The following is a 22217-nucleotide window of genomic DNA, read 5'->3' as shown; positions in this document are numbered from 1 at the left end:
CTTTAATATCTTCAGCCTGATGGAAGAGGGTGGAAGAGAGTACAATCAGGGAGGGAGGTGCCTTTGATTATGTTGGCTGCTTTCCCAAGGCAGTGGGAAGTATAGATGGAGTCAATGGATGGAAGGCTGGTTAGTGTGATGGACTGGGCTGTGTTCACAACTCTCTATAGTTTCTCGTGGTCTTAGGAAGAGCAGTTCCCATAACACACTCTGATGTATCCAGATTGGATCGGCTTTCTATGGTGCATCTATAATAATTGGTAGGAGTCCTTACCAATGCTGAATTTCCTTAGCCTTCTGAGGAAGTAGAGATGTTGTGCTTTCTTGGACATTGCGTTGTCGCGGGTGGACCAGGGCAGATCGTTGGTGATCATCACTCCCAGAACATGACGCTCTCATTGATCTCCACCTCAACTCCAATGATGTAGATGGGAGTATGCCCTCCACTCCACTTCCTGAAGTCAATGACCAGCTCCTTTATTTTGCTGACTTTGGTGTAGAGATTATCGTTACACCATGCTGCTAATGTATTCTGTCTCGTCATTCTTTGAGGTCCGACCTACAATGGTGGTGTTGTCAGCAAACTTATAAATGGAGTTGGGGCTGAATTTGGTCACACATTCGTGTGTGTGTAAGTAGTATGGGGCTGTGTACGCAGCCTTGTGAGATACTGGTGTAGTGGATTACAATGAAGGAGGTATCGTTGCCTATTCTTACTGATTGCAGTCTATGGGTCAGAAAGTGGAGGAGCCAGTTACAGAGGGGGGAGCCAAGACCTAGGTCTCAGAGCTTAGGGATGAGTTTGTTTGGAATTATGGTGTTGAAGACAGAACCGTAGTCAATAAGTAGGAGCCTTGTTATCCAGCTGTTCCTGGGGGGCCAGGGAGATGGTGTCTGCTGTGGACTTGTTATGATGATAGGCGATTTGCAAAGAATCAAGGCAATTTGATGGACTGGAGTCGATGGGAGCCATGAGTAACGTCTTGAAGAACTCCGTAATTATGGACATCAGAGCCACCGGGTGGTAGTCATTGAGGCACACTGCATGAATTTTCTCTGGTGGCAGAATAATGGTGGTCTTCCTGAAGCAGGCGGGGACTTCAGGTTGTAAAAAGGAGAGGTTAAAGATGTCCGGGTTACCTTGACAACCACATTGCACCAAATTCCAGTCACGCATCTCTTCTGCCCTTGTTTTTAAATCCCTCCATTGCCTACCCATCCATATCTCTATAACAACCTGCAGCTATATAAACACGTGCACTTCCTCAATTTTGTCCTCTCGAGCACGCTTACCTTTAGCTTCCTGGGGCAAATCTTGTTGACTGATAGTAACCTTGAGGAGTTGAATGGCTTACTCCTCATATTTCCTGTGTATGTTAGTACCTCCAGCTGCTAACACCTTCAGCTCAGATGCTCCTGTACAACCTGATGCTTTGGTGATTTCCCTAATATCTATTTCTCTGGCTCTGTGTCAAATTCTGACAAACATTTTGGATATTTTACTAATAGTAAAGCCACTTTCTAATGTCTCAAATTTCAGCAGAAGCTTCACAAATGTGTTAAACTATAACGATATTCATATTGCACAGATGTTGTTTCAGTTTAGAAAAGACGTATCTGTGACATTGTTGATTCACACGGGAAGCCTTTAACCTATTCCTGTCTTTGATTTCAGGAAGCCTGTTAGATTTCCTAAAAGATGGAGAAGGAAGGGGATTGAAATTGCCCAATCTAGTGGATATGGCAGCACAGGTAAGGAATAAACTCTGGAAAGCGCCCAAATGTTTTTGTTAGTGGTCTTTGTCGATAACCTCATTCACTGACTTCTGACCTGGTTTGATTAAGGTTGCAGCAGGGATGGCCTACATTGAGAGGATGAACTACATCCACAGGGACCTGCGATCGGCCAATATTCTGGTTGGAGACAATCTGGTGTGCAAGATTGCTGACTTTGGATTAGCAAGATTAATTGAAGACAATGAGTACACAGCACGTCAAGGTGAGCTAGATATGATATGATAGGCTGAGTGATAGGAGCCATGGAGCTATGGTCAGTGGAGGTTCAGTATTGCTCTCCCTGGTTTATATTATTGATCTGGATCTTGGTGTGCAGGGGACAGTTTCAAAGTTTGCAGATGACACAAAACTTGGAAACGTTGTGAACTGTGAGGAGAACACTGTGGAACTCCAAAAGGGCATTGGCATGTTGGTGGGGTCGGCAAATAGGCGGCAGATGAAGTTAAATGCAGAGAACTCTGAGGTTGGTTGTGAACGGAGAACACTGAGAGGCAACAAAATGGGGCACAATTCATAAAGGGATCCCAGAGCAAAGGGTTCTGGGTATGTCTATGTACATATATCACAAGGGTTGGCAGGACAGATCAATAGAGCCATTAATAAAGCACATATTATCGTTGTAACTCTCTCTGCAGATGCTGTCAGAGCTACTGTTCCTCCAGCACTCTCTGGTTCAGTTTCAGATTTCAAATTTATTTACATTGAAATACATTTTCTAACACGATATTGAGTACAAAAAACTTTTAGAATTTTTTCTAAAAACTTCTGTTGATTTGCTTTGGGCTTTCCTACACGCCAACAGTGATGGAATATTCAAAAATCTTCCATCAGTTGTACAGCCTCCAGGGACAGCCAGCGACATCCTGATGAAAGACATTAAACAATTCAAAGGCTTTCTCTTCCCTGGTAAATAACATGCACTTCCTTCACCATGACAAGGGTAGGTTGGACCCTCTTCCTTGAACTTTCGAGGATGTAGGAGCTGTTACCATCAAGTTTAATAACCTACCATTTCTGAAATGAAAAGGGTAAATACATCAAACATAGCGTTTGTAAGGAGTTGAACCTCCCTGCAACCACCTTCTCCCAACCCCTGGGGCTGTCAGCCACAGCAGCAGAATGAAGGTCGAGCTGGTTTTAGGCATGTGTGGGGGGAGAGAGAGGTGGGGCTTGAAATAGGTCGTGGATTACTCAGCCATTGGGGATAACATTGAATATTCTGTGACCAAGTGAGCACAGTTCAAATCCCAGCTCTTGTATTCATCCTTGCCAGGGTGCAGTAGGAAATGCTGCAGTTACCCTACATTAGAGAGAGGGACAATACCGAATTATTACAGCATGGAAGGAGACCATTGTGTTTGCACCAGCTCTTCAAATGGTTACCATTATCGAGTGCCAATCTCCTCATCTTTCCCCCTAACCTGGCACATTATTTTCATCCGAATAACCATCCAGCACCTGAATGAACCTGCTGCCACCACATTTGTGAAAATGTTTCCGTCACCTCACGCGAAAATCACTTCAAATCTGTGCTCTCTGGTTCTTCTTTGTTTACAGGTTTCCCATCTCTACTGTGTCCAGCCCCCCTCCTGGACACCTGAAAACCAAAGTCCTGTCTGCCTCCTTCTTTCCAAGGAAAACAGTTCCAGCTTCTATTAAAGCTCCTCGTATTTGGAACCACTCTCTCTCCATCCTTCCTATAATGTGATGCCTGGAACTAAACCAACTAAGTTGAGATCTAACAAGTGTCACCTACAAGTTCAACATTACCTCCTTGCTTTTGAACTCTATGCCCCTAATAATAAAGCTAAGGATACCATACATTTTATTAATTGCTCTCTCAATCTGTCTTGCTCCCCTTAATGGTCTGTGCACATATTTACCCAGATCCCTCTGCTCCGGTTTAGAATTGCATTCCCTATTTCATGTAGTCCTTCAATTTTCTTTCAACCAAAAGGCATCACCTCACAACTGTGGGCGGCACGGTGTCACAGTGGTTAGCACTGCTGCCTCACAGCGCCAGAGACCCGGGTTCAATTCCCGACTCAGGCGACTGACTGTGTGGAGTTTGCACGTTCTCCCCGTGTCTGCGTGGGTTTCCTCCGGGTGCTCCGGTTTCCTCCCACAGTCCAAAGATGTGCGGGTCAGGTGAATTGGCCATACTAAATTGTCCGTAGTGTTAGGTAAGGGGTAAATGTAGGGGAATGGGTGGGTTGCGTTTCGGCGGGTCGGTGTGGACTTGTTGGGGCGAAGGGCCTGTTTCCACACTGTAAGTAATCTAATCTAATCTAAACTCTCTGAGTTGAAACCCATCCATGACCTGTCCGCTTACTCCACCAACATTATTAATGTCCTTTTGAGTCTCACACTGTCCTCTCCACAGTTTACAATGCTTCTGCATTTCAGGTCATCTGGAAACTTTGAAATAATTCCCTGCACACCAAGATCCAACTCATTTAATGTTTATCAGGGAAAGTGAGGGTCCCAATACTAACCCCTGAGGAGTTACAATACTAAAATGGAAAATCTCAGAAAACTGAAGAAGGGTCACTGGACCCGAACCGTTAACTCTGCTTTCTCTCCTCAAATGCTGAGAGAGTGGTGCTGGAAAAACACGGCAGGTCAGGCAGCACCCGAGGAACAGGAGAATTGAAGTTTCGGGCATGCTTTTCCAGCACCACGCTCTCGGCTCTGATCTCCAGCATCTGCAGTCCTCGCTTTCTCTCCTCAAATGCTGCCAGAAATTTTCCAGCAACTTCTGTTGTTGTGTCTGGTTGACAGCATTTGCAGTTTTTTGGATTATTTCTTCCCACCACAAACTCCTCCATCCTGAGGAATATCATTTGACGACTACCCTCTGCTCCCGATCACTCAGCTGTTTTAAATCTACGTTGTTACTGACCCTTTTCTTCTATGACCTACAACATTCTTCCGCAGTGGCATTGTGTCAAACCGCTTCCGGAAATCCATGACCACGACATCAACAGTCTGCCTCTTCAACAAACTCCAGCAAGTTAGTTCAACTTGATTTTCCCTTTAAAAATCTGGGCTGACTATTTCTGAACAACCCATCTTTTTTCCACACCTTACAAACCGTCCTCTTGAATGTCTCTTCCTCAAACCCTGCTGCAGTTTTAGATTCTAGAATATCTGGTGAGGAAAGAACTGAGAGGGAATGTTTAAAATTGAAAAGAAAGGTAAAATGTTTTGTCTAGGTTGTCGAAACCTGTAGACTAGTGTAGGGAGTGCAACCGAGGTCAGCTAGGTGGACGTTATAGAATGTGAGTTCCCTGTTTGGGGCTGTTAAAGTTGTCTAATCAGGGAGCCCTGGCTGACAGATATAAACAGGAGTGTCAGAGGTTCTGTTCACTCTGAGAGCTGGCTCCGAGAGGGCTGGATCAGCGTTGAGGACCCCTTTACGTGTAAATAAAGGGCGACTTGGTGACGGCCTGTGTGGAGTTATTTCAACTTGCCTAAAGGAACTAAAACTGCTTAGTCACCAGTCATGTGCTGTTTTAGTCTAAATCAGCAAGAAGTAAGTAAAAACTCTTGATCAATGCAGAAATAAATGGTTAATGCAGAGAACAAATACTTGAATTTAGTATTTCTTCCATAATGTAAAATTGTTGACTTTGGATTAAGATCAACCCATTTATCTATTGAATCCTGGATGGTACATTTAATGAAGTAATCAAGGTTTTATTGGAGAATTGAGTAGATTTGTTGGGGCTGTTTTCCCTGGAGCATCTGAGGCTGAGGGGTGACCTCATAGAGGTTTATAAAGTCATGAGGACATGGATAGGGTGAATGGCTAAAGTATTTTCCCCAGGGTAGGGGAATCCAAAGTAGAGGGCGTGGGTTTAAGGTGAGTGGGGAAAGATTTAAAATGGACTTAAGGGGAAACTTATTCATGCAGAAGGTGGTACGTGTATGGAATGAGCTGCCAGAGGATATGGTGGAGGCTGGTACAATTACAATATTTAAAAGGCATCTGGATGGGTACATGAATAGGAAGGGTTTGGAGTGATATTGGCCAAATGCTGGCAAATGGTACTAGATTAATTTAGGATATCTGGTCGGCATGGACGAGTTGGACCGAAGGGTCTGTTTCCATGCTGTCCTATTGTCTGACTCTATAATTGAAAAGCGAGGCTTTACCCTGCCCCTAATTACCATTGCAGCATCATTTGGTCATAGTTCTGGCTACTAAGCTTGGAGAAGAAAAGAACAAAGTATCTTCAGTTTGCTGAACATGAGCTGTATACCTACTTTGATGTCTCCTAGACTGTGTTGCAGCAGACAGATTGACTCTGATAGCAGATGGGAACGCTAAATACTTTTTGACTTCGGTTTAAGAACTTCTGTGTTTTATTATCAAATATAAAGCTTTTTTGCTTCCCATAATTCTGGTTCTGTTGAGATAATTTAGGCAGGTATTATTGATTCTTCATGAAAATGCCCCTTTTTATTATTCATGGGATGAGAGGCATTGACTGAGACAGCATCTGTTGACCATGAGTCATACAGCATAGAAACAGGCCCTTCAGCTCACCGTGTTTATGCTGAGCAACAAACACCAAAAGGAAAACGTTTTAAACATGAAATCATCTTCGGACCCTTTATCTGTCCAAAGGAAGGTCATCTGTTCAAGTATGTGAACGTATCCATAAGTACCAATTAGTCCAATGACTACATTACATTGTGCCATCTCACCCTCTCTCTCAGCAATGGATTGTTTTTCAAAATAATTTAAAAGTCAGCAAATAATTTAAAATGCTTTCATCAACTGAAGTTTAATATCGTCAAAAAATTGTGATTTATTTTAAAGAAAATGAACTGAGAAGACAGCCTTTTTTTTCCCTTAAATTAATTTATGGATGTGGGTCTCACTGGCATTTTCTGCAATTCCTGATTATCCGAGAAAGGGAGTCTCACTATAAACTCAGTCTTCCACCGTAGGTGTCAGGAAATTGCAAAAGTATCAGTCATAATTGTTCAAAGCTCTCTTCTTTCAATATTTATATTGATGCTTATGAGTCTCGGTCCATGAGTTCAGAATTAGGCAAGCTGAACAAGTAATTCAGTTTAATGTCAGATGTGGGAAAGTTGGAAGAACCTGTAATTATGAATGAAGTGCTTGAGCAATTCAGCAAATAGGAGCTGATCAGAAAGAGAGTGGGAAAGTCACATCAGACTAATACAGTCGGATCTCCACAGTCAGCAAAGGAGAGTCATAGAGTCGTAGAGATGTACAGCATGGAAACAGACCCTTCAGTCCAACCCACCCACGCCAACCAGATATCCCAACCCAATCTAGTCCCACCGGGCTGTGGAGGGTTTCCATATGATTTTACAGAATGAATCCATATAAGATATTACCAGTGAAAGTGAGAATGTATGAGTATTTGGCTTGACCCATGTTGGAAATTGATTAGGGGCTGGGAAATGCAAGAGTGGAATAACAGGCATGTATTCCATTAGGCAGGATTCAACAAGTGATAGTCAGTATGGAGTGAGACTCACAAACATCAGCATACACATTAAAACAAGAGAGCTTTGTAAGATTATGACTAATGAATGCTTCTGCAATTTCCTGACACATTATGAACACCTAGATGAGGAACTGATGTGGACAGAACATACCTGAGCAATTTTCCTCATGGCTTGGTAAATACTAGTGTTGTATCTATACTGGTAGACCTTGATTACGGGTGCGGATAGTTCTGGAGCACTTCTGATGAAGGGCTTTTGCCCGAAACGTCGATTTCGCTGCTCCTCGGATGCTGCCTGAACTGCTGTGCTCTTCCAGCACCACTAATCCAGAATCTGGTTTCCAGCATCTGCAGTCATTGTTTTTACCTCTTCAGTAATATTGTCAGGGCCCAGTGCCTTTGCTGCATCCAGTGCCTTCAGCCTCTTAATGTCACATGGAATGAATCAGATAGGGTGAAGGCTAACATCTGTAATGTTGGGGACGCTAAAGGAGGCTGACATGGTCATTCATTTGGCACCTCTGGCTAAAGCCTGTTGCAAATGCTTCAGCCTTTTGCACTGATGCGTTGGGTTCTTCCACCATCGAGGATGGGGATATTCGTGGAGCCTCCTCCTCCAGTGAGTTGTTTAATTCTCCACCACCATTCACGGCTGGATGTAGTAGGACGATAGAGCTTAGACCTGACCAGTTGACTGTGGGATCACTTAGCTCACTTGCTGCTCCCGCTGTCCAGCATGGAAGGTAGTCCTGTTTGGTAGCTTCACCAGGTTGACACCTCATTCTCAGGTGTGCCTGTTGCTGTTCCTGGCATGCCCTCCTGCACTCTCCATTGAACCAGGGTTGATCCCCTGGCTTGATGGTATTGGTTGAGTGGAGGAGAAGTAGGGACATTATCATGACAACACAAAGGCTTAGACAAGGCTTGTATTTCCTTCAGTAAAGAGGATTAGGGGATGATCTGTTTGAGGTGTTTGAGATGATGAAGTGTTTGGGTGGAGTGGGGGTGAGGTGGTGGTAATCTTAAAAATTAGAGATAGATTGTTTATGCTGACCCCAGAAAGAACATTTTTGCACAAGTCAAAAGTTTCCTCAGCCAAAAAAAGCTGTCATGGTTAGGTGCATCGAAAATGCCAAAATTCAGAGGAATTGATTGAGAGTTTGCAGAGATTCCTCAGGGACATCACCCGGTGGTCACTTCCTCCCCCATCCCCATCATCCCCTTCTCCCCTATTGAGTGTGGTCACTTGTGTCTCTCCTGGCTGATGTTAATCCAAACCCATGTCACTTTGATTCCTTTTGTCCTAACCAATGGAATTCCATTCATAATTCCACCAGACCATTGCACCCCTCTGACCCTATCAGCAAATTCCAGGTTTGCTGGCCCATTCCTGAGGTAAAATTAAAGCCATATGTAAAGGCGGTGGATGGGTGTATTTAAGGTGCAGTTCCCCTATAATCTAACTGATTATAGATTATAATCAATGGTGGAGGAGGCTGGAAAATCTCCCAAGTTTCTTATCCCCTCCTTGTCAGTCCCCTGTCCTGTTTAGTGCACAAGACCTCAAGAAGGATGTTCTCACCTTGGAACAAGGTGCAACGCTGATTCATTAGACTCGGAAGAAGGGGTTAAGCAGCCAGATTAAACAGACAGTTTGCAAACATTTGGGTTGCATTCCCTTGAGTATAAATTTTTGAGGGGTGATCTTATCAAGGTATTTAAAGTAATAAAAGGAATTTTATGGGATTCTCTTCTGCTTCAAGATGGTGCTTGCTTCAGGTTATTGGAGCTTTCAATGCTCAGGTCGACTTTTACTTGGAACGGGATGGAGGGAAAGGGAGGTGAAATGGGAGCTGAGAACTGGATTAGCTATGATCTGATTGAGGTTCAAGAGTGAGTGGCTTATGTCTGATCCTAATGTGGTATCAATTGCATTGTACTGGTTATGTATTGCTGCAGCTTTTGCTTTCCCTCATTCGAGTGAAAATCTAAACTCTGTTCACAGTGTTGGGCTTGGCACAGTGGTAACAACCTTATCTCCATGACAAAATTGGTGGTTCAAGTCCCACTCCAGTAAGTTAAGCACATAATTTACATTGAGGGAGTTCTACAGTGAAGTGTCAGATTACTCTGCAGAACGTAAAGTGTCTTTAGGCAATCTGAGGTTGTCAAAAAGTGCAGTTTAATTCCAAACTGTTTCTGCATTTTGCTTTTGGTGCCTTCAAAAATGGTTTAGAGTTATAGAGTCATACAGATGTACAACATGGAAACAGACCCTTCGGTCCAACTCATCCATACCGACCAGATATCCGAACCCAATCTAGTCCCACCTGCCAGCACCTGGCCCATACCCCTCCAAACCCTTCCTATTCATATACCCATCTAGATGCCTCTTAAATGTTGTAATTGTACCAGCCTCCGCCACTTCCTCTGGCAGCTCATTCCATACACGTACCACCCTCTGCGTGAAAACGTTGCCCCTAAGGTCTCTTTTGTATCTTTCCCCTCTCACCCTAACCTATGCCCTCTAGTTTTGGACTCCCCCATCCCAGGAATTTGGATGTAATGAATGTGAACAGTGTTGAAGTAAATTTTAAATGTAAGTTTTAATTCAACTCTGCTGCAGAACGTGTGCCACTCTATGAGATGCCCGCTCTGCTTCTCAATCTGATCTGACTCATGCTTAGAAGTTGAGACCTGATCATCAGAGTAGATTACTTAGTGTGGAAACAGGCCCTTCGGCCCAACAAGTCCACACCGACCCTCCAAAGAGTAACCCACCCAGACCCACTCCCTACTCTATTACTCTACACTTACCCCTGATGAATGCACCTATTCTACACATCCCTGAACACTATGGGCAATTTAGCATGACCAATTCACCTAACCTGCACTTCTTTTGGATTGGGGGAGGAAACCGGAGCACCACACAGACAAAGTGAGAATGTGCAAACTCCAGCCAGACAGTCACCTGAGACTGGAATCAAACCTGGCGCTGTGAAGTACCGCACTAACCACTGAGCCACCCCATTGGTCACCTTTGGAGGAAGATATGGATCTACTCCGTCCCCGACTGCAGTGTCTCAGGCACAAGGAAGAAGAAGAAAATAAATTGCACTTAGGAGAAGGAGAGCATGATCCTGTTGCAGAAATACCCGAGAGGCAGTTTGTTGGTTTGTATGCCAGTCTTTGAAACGAAAGCAACTCAAAAATCTCATCTCTCTCCACCATCTAGGTGCCAAATTTCCCATTAAATGGACCGCACCCGAAGCGGCACTGTACGGGAGGTTCACAATCAAGTCTGACGTCTGGTCCTTTGGCATTCTGCTGACAGAGCTGGTGACAAAGGGGAGAGTACCCTATCCAGGTGAGAAATACCGAGAGTGTAACACATTTGTCTGGTGTACGGCAGAGCAGGGATCTGGGAAAGGGGTCTCCCTACTTCCCGATTTTTAAACAAAGCTGTCTAACCCCTTTGGAATCTTTTATATATTTCAATGGTTTGAAGTATTGTCCGGGCATGAATGACCCATTTTGAAACTCTGCTCAGTGAGTCCAACATCAATATTCAGTGGCCCAGGGCAGTTTTTCACTCTTGGGTAAGTTGGTTCAGATTCCCCATAAAGACGGGTGTTGTAAGCTGAGCTGATATCCACAGTTGTTAGTTCACACCCACACTGAAATATTGTATACAGTTTTGGTCTCCGTAGCTCAGGAAGAAGTCATTCGGTGTGATTTGGACAATTTGTGTGGGCAAATGCATGGCAAATGAAGTGCAACGTGGATAAATCTGAGGTTATCCACTTTGATAGCAAGAGAGCTTGATCAATTAGTTTGAGGAATGGCAGATGGAGTTTAATTTGGATAAATGTGTGGTGTTGCATTTTGATAAAACAAGCAAGGGCAGGGCTTATACAATTAATGATAGGGCCCTGGGCAGAGTTATAGAACAGAGAGGCCGAGGGGTTCAGGTACATAATTTTTTAAATTTGTGTCACATGATTCAGAAGGCGTTTGGCATGCTTGTCTTCATTGCTCAGACGTTTGAGTGTCGGAGTTGGGGCATCATTTTGAGGTTGTACAGGACATTTGTGAGCGCTCTTCTGGAATACTGCCTGCAGTTCTGGTCACCCAGTTATTGAAAGGAAATTATTAAGCTGGAGAGGGTTCAGAAAAGATTTACCAGGATGGTGCCATGAATGGAGGGTTTGAGTTATGAACATTGGCTGGATAGGCTGAGATTTTTTTCACTGGAGCGTAGGAGGTTGAGGGATGACCTTATTGAGGTTTAGAAGTTTATGAGGGGCGTAGATAAGGTGAATGACAAGGGGCTTTTCCCTCGAGTGGGGAGTTCAAAACTAGGGGACATTCGATTAGATTGCTTGCAATGTGGAAACAGGCCCTTCGGCCCAACAAGTCCACACCGACCCACCGAAGTGCAACCCACCCATACCCCTACATTTGCCCCTTACCCAGCACTATGGGCAATTTAGCATGGCCAATTCACTTGACCCGCACATCTTTGGACTGTGGGAGGAAACCGGAGCACCCGGAGGAAACCCACGCAGACACGGGGAGAACATGCAAACTCCACACAGACAGTCGCCTGAGGTGGGAATTGAACCTGGGAGGCAGCAGTGCTAACCACTGTGCCACCGTGCCACCCCACATGATTTTAAGATGAGAGGAGAAAGGTTTTAAAAGTACATGAGGGGCAACTTTTTTTACACAGAGGGTGGTTTGTGTGTGGAGAAACCTGGCAGAGGAAGTAGCGGCTGCAGATACAATTAGAAGCTTTAAAAGCTGAGTACATGAATAGGAAAGGTTTGGAGGGAAATGGGTGAAGCACAGGCAGATGGGACTAATTTAGTTTAGGAACATGATTGGTGTGGACTGATTAGACCGAAGGGTCTGTTTCTGTGTTGTATGACTCTATGGTTAGGCCTGTAAAGCAGGGAGGCAGATTATAATCTGAAAGGTGATAAACTGGGAAAAGGAGAGGTGTAAAGAGACCTGGGTATCCTTGTACACTAATTACTGAAAGTAAACATGTAAGTGCAGTACAGGCCCTCACAGAAAGAGAATTTGAATATAGGAGCAGGAATGTCTTACTCCAGTTATACAGTTACTCCAGGGTGAGACCATGCCTGGAGTACAGTATGCAGTTCTGGTCTCCATATCGGAGAAGGATGTTCTGGCTCTGGAGAGAGTGTAATAAAGGTTTACCAGCCTGATTCCTGGGATGGCAGGACTGATGTATGAACAGACACTGATCAATTATATCCACTGCAGTTTAGAAAAGTGTGGGGACAATCTCGTAGGAACCTATAAAATTCTAACAGGACCAAATAGGGGAAACGCCAGATCAATCTTCCTGATGAGTGGAGAATCTAGAAACTGGGGGTCACAACCATAAGATATGGGGCAGACCATTTAGGACTGAGATGAGGGGAAGTTTCTTCCCCCAGAGAGCGGTGAGCCTGAGGAATTCTCTGCCACAGGAAGTGGTTCAGGCCAAAACATTGAATGTTTCCAAGAAGGAGTTAGATGTAGTTCTTAGGGTTAAAGGGATCAAAGGGTATGGGGAAAAACAGGAAGAGGTTACAGAGTTGGGTGATCAGCCATTCAACAGGCTGAATGGCCTACGCCTGCTCCTTTATCCTGTGTTTCTATTCAGCCCCTTGAGGAAGTGCAACAAAGCGATTGGCCAGACTTGTTCCAGGAATGGTGGCTCTGTCCTATGAAGAGAGATTTGGCTGACAGGCTTGGTATTCTTTGGAGTTTTGAAGAATGAGAAGTGATAGTATTGAAACGAACAAAATACTTAAAGGAAAAGGCAGGTAAGATGAGGGTAGGATGGTTCCCCTGGGCAGGGAGTATAGAACCAGGAGGCAGAATTTAAAACTGAGGTGAGGTCACATACATCAGAGCTGAGGAGGAAGTGTTGTAGGAGAAAGTCAGGAGTGCAGATGCTGGAGATCAGAGTTGAGAGTGTGGTGCTGGAAAAGCACAGCCGATCAGGCAGCATCCAAGGAACAGGAGAGTTGCCATTTCGGGCATAATCCCTTCATCAGGTATAGTCAGGGTGGTGAACCTTTGGAATGCTTGACCACAGAGGGCAGTTTAGGCTCAGTCTTTGAGTTTGTTGTGGTAGAGATTGATATGTATAGGGTAATAGGAATGGGTTGCATTTGATTGGCCTTAACTGTATTGAATGGAGGGGTAGACTCAATGGGCTGAATAGCCTACTCCTGTTCCTATGTTCAATAATTTCAACATTCACAGTTTTAATGAAGGCTTCTTACAAGCTCCTGCTCTTTTCCAAAGGATGAAGTAACGAGCGCTAAGTTACTGAGGATTTACTACCACATTGATTAGCTCATGTACACACGTGGGAAAAGATAGGATCTAGAGAGACGGGGGGGTGGGGAGGTGCGGTCTTTGGAATTTGAGAATAAACATTGCCCTGGCCATCAGGGAGCCCCACCCCTCCCCCACCATCACCATTGCCTAAATTCTTCTGCCCACCCATTAAACACCACCATCAACCCTTGTTCAAAACACTGCCCCATCCAGAGAAGGCCTGCAGAGCTTCAACTGCAAAGAATGCAGAATTCTTACAGCGCTGAAGTAGGCCATTCAGCCCATCATATTTGCACCAATTCTCTTTCATTGGCACCAATCCCCTGCCTTTTCCCTATATCCCTCTGCACACCATTTCTATCCAAACAATCACCCTCTTGAATGGCTCAATTACACCTGCCTCCTCCATACTTCCAGGGAGTGCATTCCATATCCTAACTATAAGTCCGAAAAGACCATATGGTCACCACACCTCAGGTGAGGGGTTAGGCTGAGAAGGTGGGACCTTCCTGGTAATCTCAGCCAGAGTGGGAATTGGAGCTAGACTTAGACCATAACCACTCGCTGTATGAAAAGGGTTATTCCCCCATTAGTCTTGCTTTGTTTACCCATCACTTTAAATCAGTGCCTCCCATTCAATCGTCTTTTAAGAGCAGGAACAACTTCTCCCTGTCTGCTATTTCCAGTGCTTTCATGGTTTTGAAAACCTCAATCAAATTCCCTCTGAGCTGTTTACTTTCCAGGCTGAATAGTCCCAACTTCTTCAACCTCTCCAGTTTAACATCTAGCCCTTTCAGCAATGCAGTCCTGACTTTGCACTCTGCTCTCTGAAGTAAGACAGAATGTGCAACTTTCCAACTCCCAAGCCTGAACTGTTGCCATGGACATGATGGATTGGGAAAGGTGCAGTTTAACCAAACTCTGGATGGTTTGCCCGTCTGTTTTTATTCACCTGATGTGGAGCTGGACTGGGGTGGACCAAGTCAGGAGTCACACAACGCCAGGTTATAGTCCAACAGGTTCACCTGATGAAAGAGCAGTGCTCCAAAAGATTGTAATTGCAAATCAACCTGTTGGACTGTAACCTGGTGTTGTGTGACTTCTGACTTGATTCATCTGGAGAGAGGAACACCGCAGCGGAATGGCTGGGGGGTGGGGGGGGCAAAGAATGTTCTGGATCACTCATAATTTATCAATGCTTAGAATATGCCACGCCCAGTTAAAGGCTGCTGTGACTGCACGCAACTGGAGTCCTGCCTTCCAGAAAATAAGCTGCCGCCTGTTGAAAGTAAGAATGGGAAACATTTTAGGGGGCAGCAGTACAGAGTGGATTTTCTTTTATTTTGTTCTTTCGCACCAGGAAGCTGCAATCCCTGTGAAGCTTTGCTCTGCCAACAACAATAATAACATGCCCATGGGAGAATTACACAATGGGAGCTCTCATAGACAGGCAGAGAGTGTTTTGTTTTTTAACAAGGGGAAGGTTGGGGAAAATGCTATTCCAAAGATCAAACAAAGTTCGTACCACTCAATGTTTTATACTAAATGTTGGAGAGCTTGTGTTACACATCACTGACGGGAATAATCTTGATGAGTACAACCAGGTGGAAGGGAACGTTCTTCCACTTACACTTTAACCAGCTACAAACATCATCACAAGCAGGTTTTAAACGTGAGAATTTCCTAAGTTTCACTGGGATGTGGCATGGTGCCTCAGTGGTTAGCACAGCTGCCTCACAGGGACCCGGGTTCGATTCCAGCCTCAGGCAACTGTCTGTGTGGAGTTTGCATATTCTCCCTGTGTTTGTGTGGGTTTCCTCTGGGTAATCCAGTTTCCTCCCACAGTCCAAAGATGTGTAGGTTAGGTGAATTGGCCGTGCTAAATTGCCCCAGAGTGTCTGGGGATGTGCAGGTGAGATGGATTAGTCATGAGAAATGCAGGGATAGGATAGGGAGGTGGGTCTGGATGGGATGCTCTTTGGAGGATAAGTATGGACTCGATGGGCTACATTCACACTGTAGGGATTCTATAGCGCTAACTAAGTACGTGATAATTGGGTCTCTCACCCCTGACCATGTGGAACAATAAACAGATCGTCTACATCCTCAGTCATGAGCACACACCTCCTACTGGTGTAGTCACTTGGCTTGGTGTGTGTGCACATTGGCTGAGGGGAGGGCACAGAGCAACACCGAGCTCCTGGGCACCTTCCCAGCTGGGGCCAGCCAGGGTGGGGTGGGGAATGGGGGCAAGGAATCGAGTGAATGTATTCTGTTGATTATAGGGCTGTGTGACCACAGTTAGACAGTCAATGATTTGTAAGTCATGTTCTGGTAATTTATTAAGTTTCTTAAGAGGCGGTATTTTGGATATGATGCATTGGGTAATGTGATAAATAAAGGAAGTTTACAGCCCTGACAATTGGTGATGGTTCACTGATACCAGATTGCATTCAAGCTGCTGCTGCAGAATGTGTCAGTCTCTCTAAAGTGATGGGGTGCATCCTGCTCTCTAGCCGAGGTATTAGGGAACGCTTCTCTGGGGTCTTCCTCCTCTCCTGATCTGTCTTCCATCTGCCTGATGGGGGCCTTCTGATGTGAGCTGGCTGCCTTCCCAGGTCTGCCTGATGAGAACCTCCCCAAGAGGGGCAATCCCCTCTACCTCAGCATTGACTCTGTTCTTGTTGTGGGTGTGGATTTGACCTCGCGCCTGTGTAGTCACTCCAACACGGAATCTGGCTCCTGAACTCTCGTGGCTCTGTTTGCCTTTTTCCAGCATGGATGTGGCTTCTCTAACTTCCTTGGTATACCCTGCAGTTGTTGCAAGGTCAAAGTAGTCTAGCAGCTGCAGCTTCCCCCCAGCACATCCTACCCTGAGTGCTCCTCACTCTGCAGAAGCTGGAGATCAGAGTCAAGATTAGAGTGGTGCTGGAAAAGTACAGCAGGTCAGGCAGCATCCGAGGAGCAGGAAATCGACGTTTCGGGCAAATGAAGGGCTTTTGCCCAAAACACCGATTCTCCTGCTCCTCGGATGTTGCCTGACCTGCTGTACTTTTCCAGCATCACTCTAAGCTTGCTCCTCTCTCTGAGCCTAGCCTTTATAGCTCTATCATAGGGGCAGGTTATTTTCTCTGCATCAATGAATTAGCTGAACCCTTTTGGCCAATGGCCATAAGACAGCCAGCCATGACGCTGCGTGATTATGTTCTCTTCATCAGAGTTTGCATACTTTCTAAAACAAAAAAAATCCTTCTTCTATTTGAAAACACACTGATAGTGAGATGTGCATGGTGCCAGAGAAGTTGTTGATGCTAGTTCGACGGGCATCATGACCTTTGTTTTTATGTAATGCTTTGTTTTCACATGCTAACATTTCGGAAAGTGAAGTTCTGCGGTAATAGCTGTTATATGAAATCTCATGCTACACAGTAAATATTAGGAAGATTCAGTTTTCAACAATTCTTTTCCAGGAATATCCCAATTTGTATTTGATCATCATCCTGTGGGTTTGTGGTGTCACAAACTGAGGTGACTCACCATCAGTGTTTCTGCTGTCTCTCCCCTCCTCTTTTCACTTTGAGGAAATCCATTTTGTTCTGAGCAACAATTTGGGGCCAACTCTATGAGGCCAACTGCTGTATTTGTGAAACGCTCCCCCTTCAGCCTGAATGTTTGATTTGAATGTTTTTTCTACGGTACTCTGCCTGTGGTTCATGATTGTTGGACGGAGGTTAACCATTGAAATGTAACTGTGGCAAATTGGAAAGTTTTGGGCTAGCACATGGAAATGAATCATAGAATCCCCACAACGTGGAAACAGGCCGTTTGGCCTGTTGAGTCCACACCAACCTTCCGAAGAGCATCCTACAAACACCCACCTTCCTACCCTATCACTGTAACTCTTCATTTCCCATGGCTAACCCACCTAACCTGTACATCCCTGAACACTCTGGGGCAATTTAGCATGGCCAGTCCATCTAACCTGCAGGACTGTGGGAGGAAACCAGAGCACCTGGAGGAAATCCATGTAGAATGTGCAAACTCCACACAGGCAGTTGCCCGAGGGTGGAATCGAAACTGGGTGCCTGACGCTGAGAGGCAGCAGTGCTGACCACTGAGCCACCGTGCCACCCCTAAATGGCAATGTAATGAACTGAACTGTGGGAATAAATTCATCAGGGAAGGCAATCTGACAGCCCTCCATTTTCCATCTAGAGTGATGTCAGTACCACACTGCGTGACTTTGACCCTTAATGTGTTCGAGGTAATTTGTGATAGACAATAAATACCACCTCATCGGAGTTGCCGGAATGCCCTGAAACAAAATTGAGATGATGTGATATGGTTAGAGTTGGTTATTACCACCTCGTGATGATACTGTATCGTGTTCAACACAATTTACTGGTAAGCATACATGTCCATTCGAGTATAGCTCAACTCAATTACTGTCTTGCCCAGGTATGAATAATCGTGAGGTGTTGGAGCAGGTGGAACGTGGTTACAGAATGGCATCTCCACAAGATTGTCCCAGCTCTCTGCACGAGCTCATGATCCAGTGCTGGAAGAAAGACCCAGAGGAGAGGCCTACCTTTGAGTATCTGCAGGCCTTCCTAGAGGACTACTTCACTGCGACAGAGCCTCAGTATCAGCCAGGAGACAACCTGTGATTGGCTGTGCCATTGAAAACTGCTCTCACCTATGGGTGCTCCTCCCCTTCTCCCCGTTTGTCCAGCCGGGATAATCTCCAGATCCTGCCGGAACTGGTGACTTTGAATATCACGCTCCTACTCCCTCGCCACGGAAAACAGGCGCCTTCCCTTCAGCCACGTGGCTTCCCTTTTTGAATATGTCAGAACGTTCATATTGTATAATAGTCATTGTTGAACTGATGGAGAACCATCTCTAAAATGCTACTTATTGCCGAGAAATATTTGTCTTCCCCACGCTCCCCACTGCCTGCCTGCCAGCTCAATGCTAACGAAACTGGAGGGGGGGGTTGCCATCAGTCAATACTTGTCCCTGTGCCATGTGAGAACGCCAGTGGCATTGAGTGAATGTCTCCTTCCTTTTGCTGCCAGCTGACTGGATTCTCCCTAACGGGGTTTCTCAGTGTTGCATCAGCCTCCAAAGGCATCCACGGCTTCTCAGGCAAATACTGTCACAGCTCAGCAGAGAAGAGGAGGGCCGTTTGCAACTGAAAGCCTTCAACTATAAAACTTGGACTCTCACTGACATTTCTTCTCTTTTTTTTCTTGCCCCTCCATCCTCCCCCCAACCCCAGGTATTTGCATATTGCTATGGTTGTGAACCACTCGGTGACATAGGATGCTGCCAAAAGAAATTGGTGTCTTGTTTGCATATTGCTGCACCATCCTAATCACAAATTGTGTTGATTTGTTTTTATTACTACTCTGTTTAAGTTTATAGACTTGTAAGGATTTCTTTTCTAAAAACCTAGTGATGTAATATTATGTCATCTGAAAAGGATATATTTAAAGAAACTGTGCTGAAGATCTAATTACTTATCATTTACCCTGAGGATGATAACAATGTGAATGAAACTGCAGTTCAATTGGCACCAAGTGATCACAACAGACTCAACACTGACTGTATACTCTGTGCACCGCTGAGTGTACTCACCAGATTAATGCCGAGAGCTGGTGAGACGTGGAAGTTTGCCGTACAGACAACATCTCGTAGGAGCGTTGTCTGGACACCTCTTGCAATTCATAATCGTGCTGAACAGTTTAAACTGAGACCGACCCTGCCCTTGAGACATGCGCAGGGAATTCCCGAAGGGGTTAGCATGACAAACGCAGTCATTTGAAGAACAAAAGGAAAGAGTTCCAGCCATTCCAGAATGTCTTTTAACGTCTAACTTCACTAGCTGATTTTTTTTAAAAATGCTTTTGTATGTGTAACTTTGACCTCCGTGCAGTAACCACTTGCGTTTCCAGATTGCTTCCTGGTCAGCCAATTACATCCTAAAGGATTATTTTAATAGAATTACTATGCACTCGATAACTTTGATAGCAGATGCACAAATGTAGTAATGTGTTTTCAGATGTTACTACATTCCTTTAATTGCCCCATATGGTCCAAACTTTGGAATCTTGGTATTTGTACATTTTAACCAAATGATTCCTCTGCATTGTTCTCATTTTCTCCCTCCCAAATCACATTAAGAATTTAACATTTCAACTGACTTCAAATACACGTTTTACCATTTCTGTACCAGTCGGCATATTTTACATAGCTATTCAATTTTCCTAATCCATTTCTTGTCATTTTAAAACCTGTACAATAAAGGTCTTAGCCAGGTCAGCCCAGCTCTGGAATCATTTGTGCTGTGTCCAAATGCAGAAGTATGCAGGATGATTGAAACAAGAAGCAAGGCCTTTCTTTAGCAAGGAGCAGCTGACACCTTTGACATTTTACAGGAATGTACTACGATGGTGGAAAATTCACATTTTTTAACTCCACGCAATTAGCTGACATATCCGGTTCATGTGAGCGAACTGTTCCTGCAACTGGTGTGCTACTAATTTCGGTAAGATCTGAGTTGCAGATGCAACATTTCAGGAAGTCTTCATCCATACATGCAATATTGAGTGTGGTCTTCATTCAGAGTGATTGCACATTGGCTGCATTCATCATTCAGAACATCTGAGGCCAGGATGCAGCACCCCACTCTCTCCAGTTGTGGGATTGGAAGGGTAACAGAAAAAACAAGTAATTGCACTTAGGGGAAAATCTCAAATGTTTTTACTCTAACTTCCCCCCGCCCCAATCCCAACAGCTGTGGAATTCTTAATCAAAGGCAAAAGGCAAAACACCGTGACTTTTCCATCAGGAAACAGGAAGGGTATGTTGTGAAAGATTCAGAGGAGAACAGAAGGCAACTTGGAATAAACAAAATGTAATTAGGCAAGAAGCAAGTGAAAGCAAACAGAGAGCAGATTACTAGTATTATATACCATCAAATGTGATGAGAACAGGATGGATGGTGCATGGGAGATCCCACTGTAGCCTGTAGATTTACTAAAGGTAGCAGAGATGGTCAATGCAGTAATGTCATTTATGACTGTGTGCAGCTAGCAATCATACATGATGTGATGTGAAATGCGAGCTGGGATATGCAGGGAAGCAGCAGAAAGGACAAATCTCTCATTCAGCCCATCTTAATTTCTACATTTCAGATAAAACAAAAACTTACATTTCTGTCACCTCCCAACAGGATGTGACAACCAGACACATTCCCCTCCTCTCCCTTGTCAGCATTCTGGGAAAGTCCCCTCTGGGACACTCTGCTCCAATCCTCCTTCATTTCCAACATCCCCCACATCCCCATGGTACCTTCCAATGGCCAACATTTCTGTCTCAGGCTGCTGCAGTGTTCCAGCAACCCTCAGTGCAAGTTCCAAGAACAACTCACTTTCCACTTGGGGATCCTGCAGCCTCCAGGTCTCAACATTGGGTTCAATAACTTTAACCCTGATTCCATGCTTTTCTTTACCCACCCCCACACCCAGTCATGAAATGGGTTGCATTCCGTACAGCTCACCCATTCTCACCTACTTTTAGCTCTTATTATCATTTGTCCAGCTTTTCTTCTGGCCTGACCTGCTATCCATAATCTCCTTTCACATTTCTCTCTCAAGCTCTGTCTCCACCTACCCCTTTCCCACCCCCATCTCTCCTCTCTCCCCCCCCCCCCACCTCCAACCTCAGCATAAAAACCACTGTTGGAACTATTAAGAGCTAGGACAAAGAGTCACTGGACTTGAAACGTGAACTCTGCTCCCTTCCCGCAGTTGATTTGTTTTGGCGTCCTGTTCCAATCTATTCTGCACAGGGCCTCACATTCCATATTAAAAAAAGGCCTAACACTCAAGACTCCTGTAATCATCCAAATGGAAGCAGCCATATTGCTGCAGTAAAGTTGGGAGAAAGCTGTGAAAATCAAACCTTTCGGTGTATGACCAGGATTTTCTAGTATTCTTCAGTTTTACAATGTGTCTTCACTTTTCAACTTCTCAAATGTGCTGGTGTGGAGTGTGTTCGGCCCTGATTTTGGCTGTGCCCATTGAGAAGGTCACAAGTATCATGTGCACACAGGAAATATTGTACACGCAGGTACACCATGTATGCAACATCCTGCGCGTGTACATCATTTGTACAGTGAGGAGAGATAATGGACCAGCATTTTTCCTCATTGCACACTCCACCATTTATTGATTCTCTGGATGAAGGTGAATTGCATTTGAGGATAAACCTCCTGTAATAAAAGTGCTGAAGATAGTTGCCTCCAATGCCATGAGGAAAGATGATTCTCAATTTCTCCATCGCTCACTTGTGTGACAGTGACCTTTGGGTCTTTCTCTGCCTTAGTTTCTGTGTCTAATTGTGGGAGCTGTTCTGTTTGTTCTCTGGCTGATATGCTGCCCCCATCACCCCCTACTCCATTTGATACCTTATCTTATTCTGTGTAATCATATTAATTACGAATGTGTGTCTGTTTCTCCTCTGCCACTACACTTATCATATTTATTCAGTCATCTTGTG

General features: G+C 44.7%; 1 protein-coding gene across 5 annotated transcripts in view; it reads left to right on the top strand.

Moving 5' to 3' along the window:
- LOC132830850 (tyrosine-protein kinase Fyn) overlaps nucleotides 1-19976 on the top strand; it is a 280910-nt gene extending 260934 nt beyond the window's left edge. For all 5 annotated transcript variants that reach the window (XM_060848760.1, XM_060848734.1, XM_060848769.1 and 2 more), the window contains 4 exons: nucleotides 1676-1752; nucleotides 1846-1999; nucleotides 10525-10656; nucleotides 18111-19976. In XM_060848760.1, coding sequence (XP_060704743.1) covers nucleotides 1676-1752; nucleotides 1846-1999; nucleotides 10525-10656; nucleotides 18111-18319 — 572 coding nt within the window. In that variant the 3' untranslated portion in view covers nucleotides 18320-19976. The remainder of the gene's footprint in view (nucleotides 1-1675; nucleotides 1753-1845; nucleotides 2000-10524; nucleotides 10657-18110) is intronic.
- The last annotated feature ends 2241 nt before the right edge of the window (nucleotides 19977-22217 follow it).

The sequence above is a fragment of the Hemiscyllium ocellatum genome, chromosome 3 (assembly GCF_020745735.1).
Source record: "Hemiscyllium ocellatum isolate sHemOce1 chromosome 3, sHemOce1.pat.X.cur, whole genome shotgun sequence".
Taxonomy (NCBI): Eukaryota; Metazoa; Chordata; class Chondrichthyes; order Orectolobiformes; family Hemiscylliidae; genus Hemiscyllium; species Hemiscyllium ocellatum.
The sequence above is the reverse complement of the archived record's forward strand: the minus strand, read 5'-3'. Positions and strand labels throughout refer to the sequence as shown.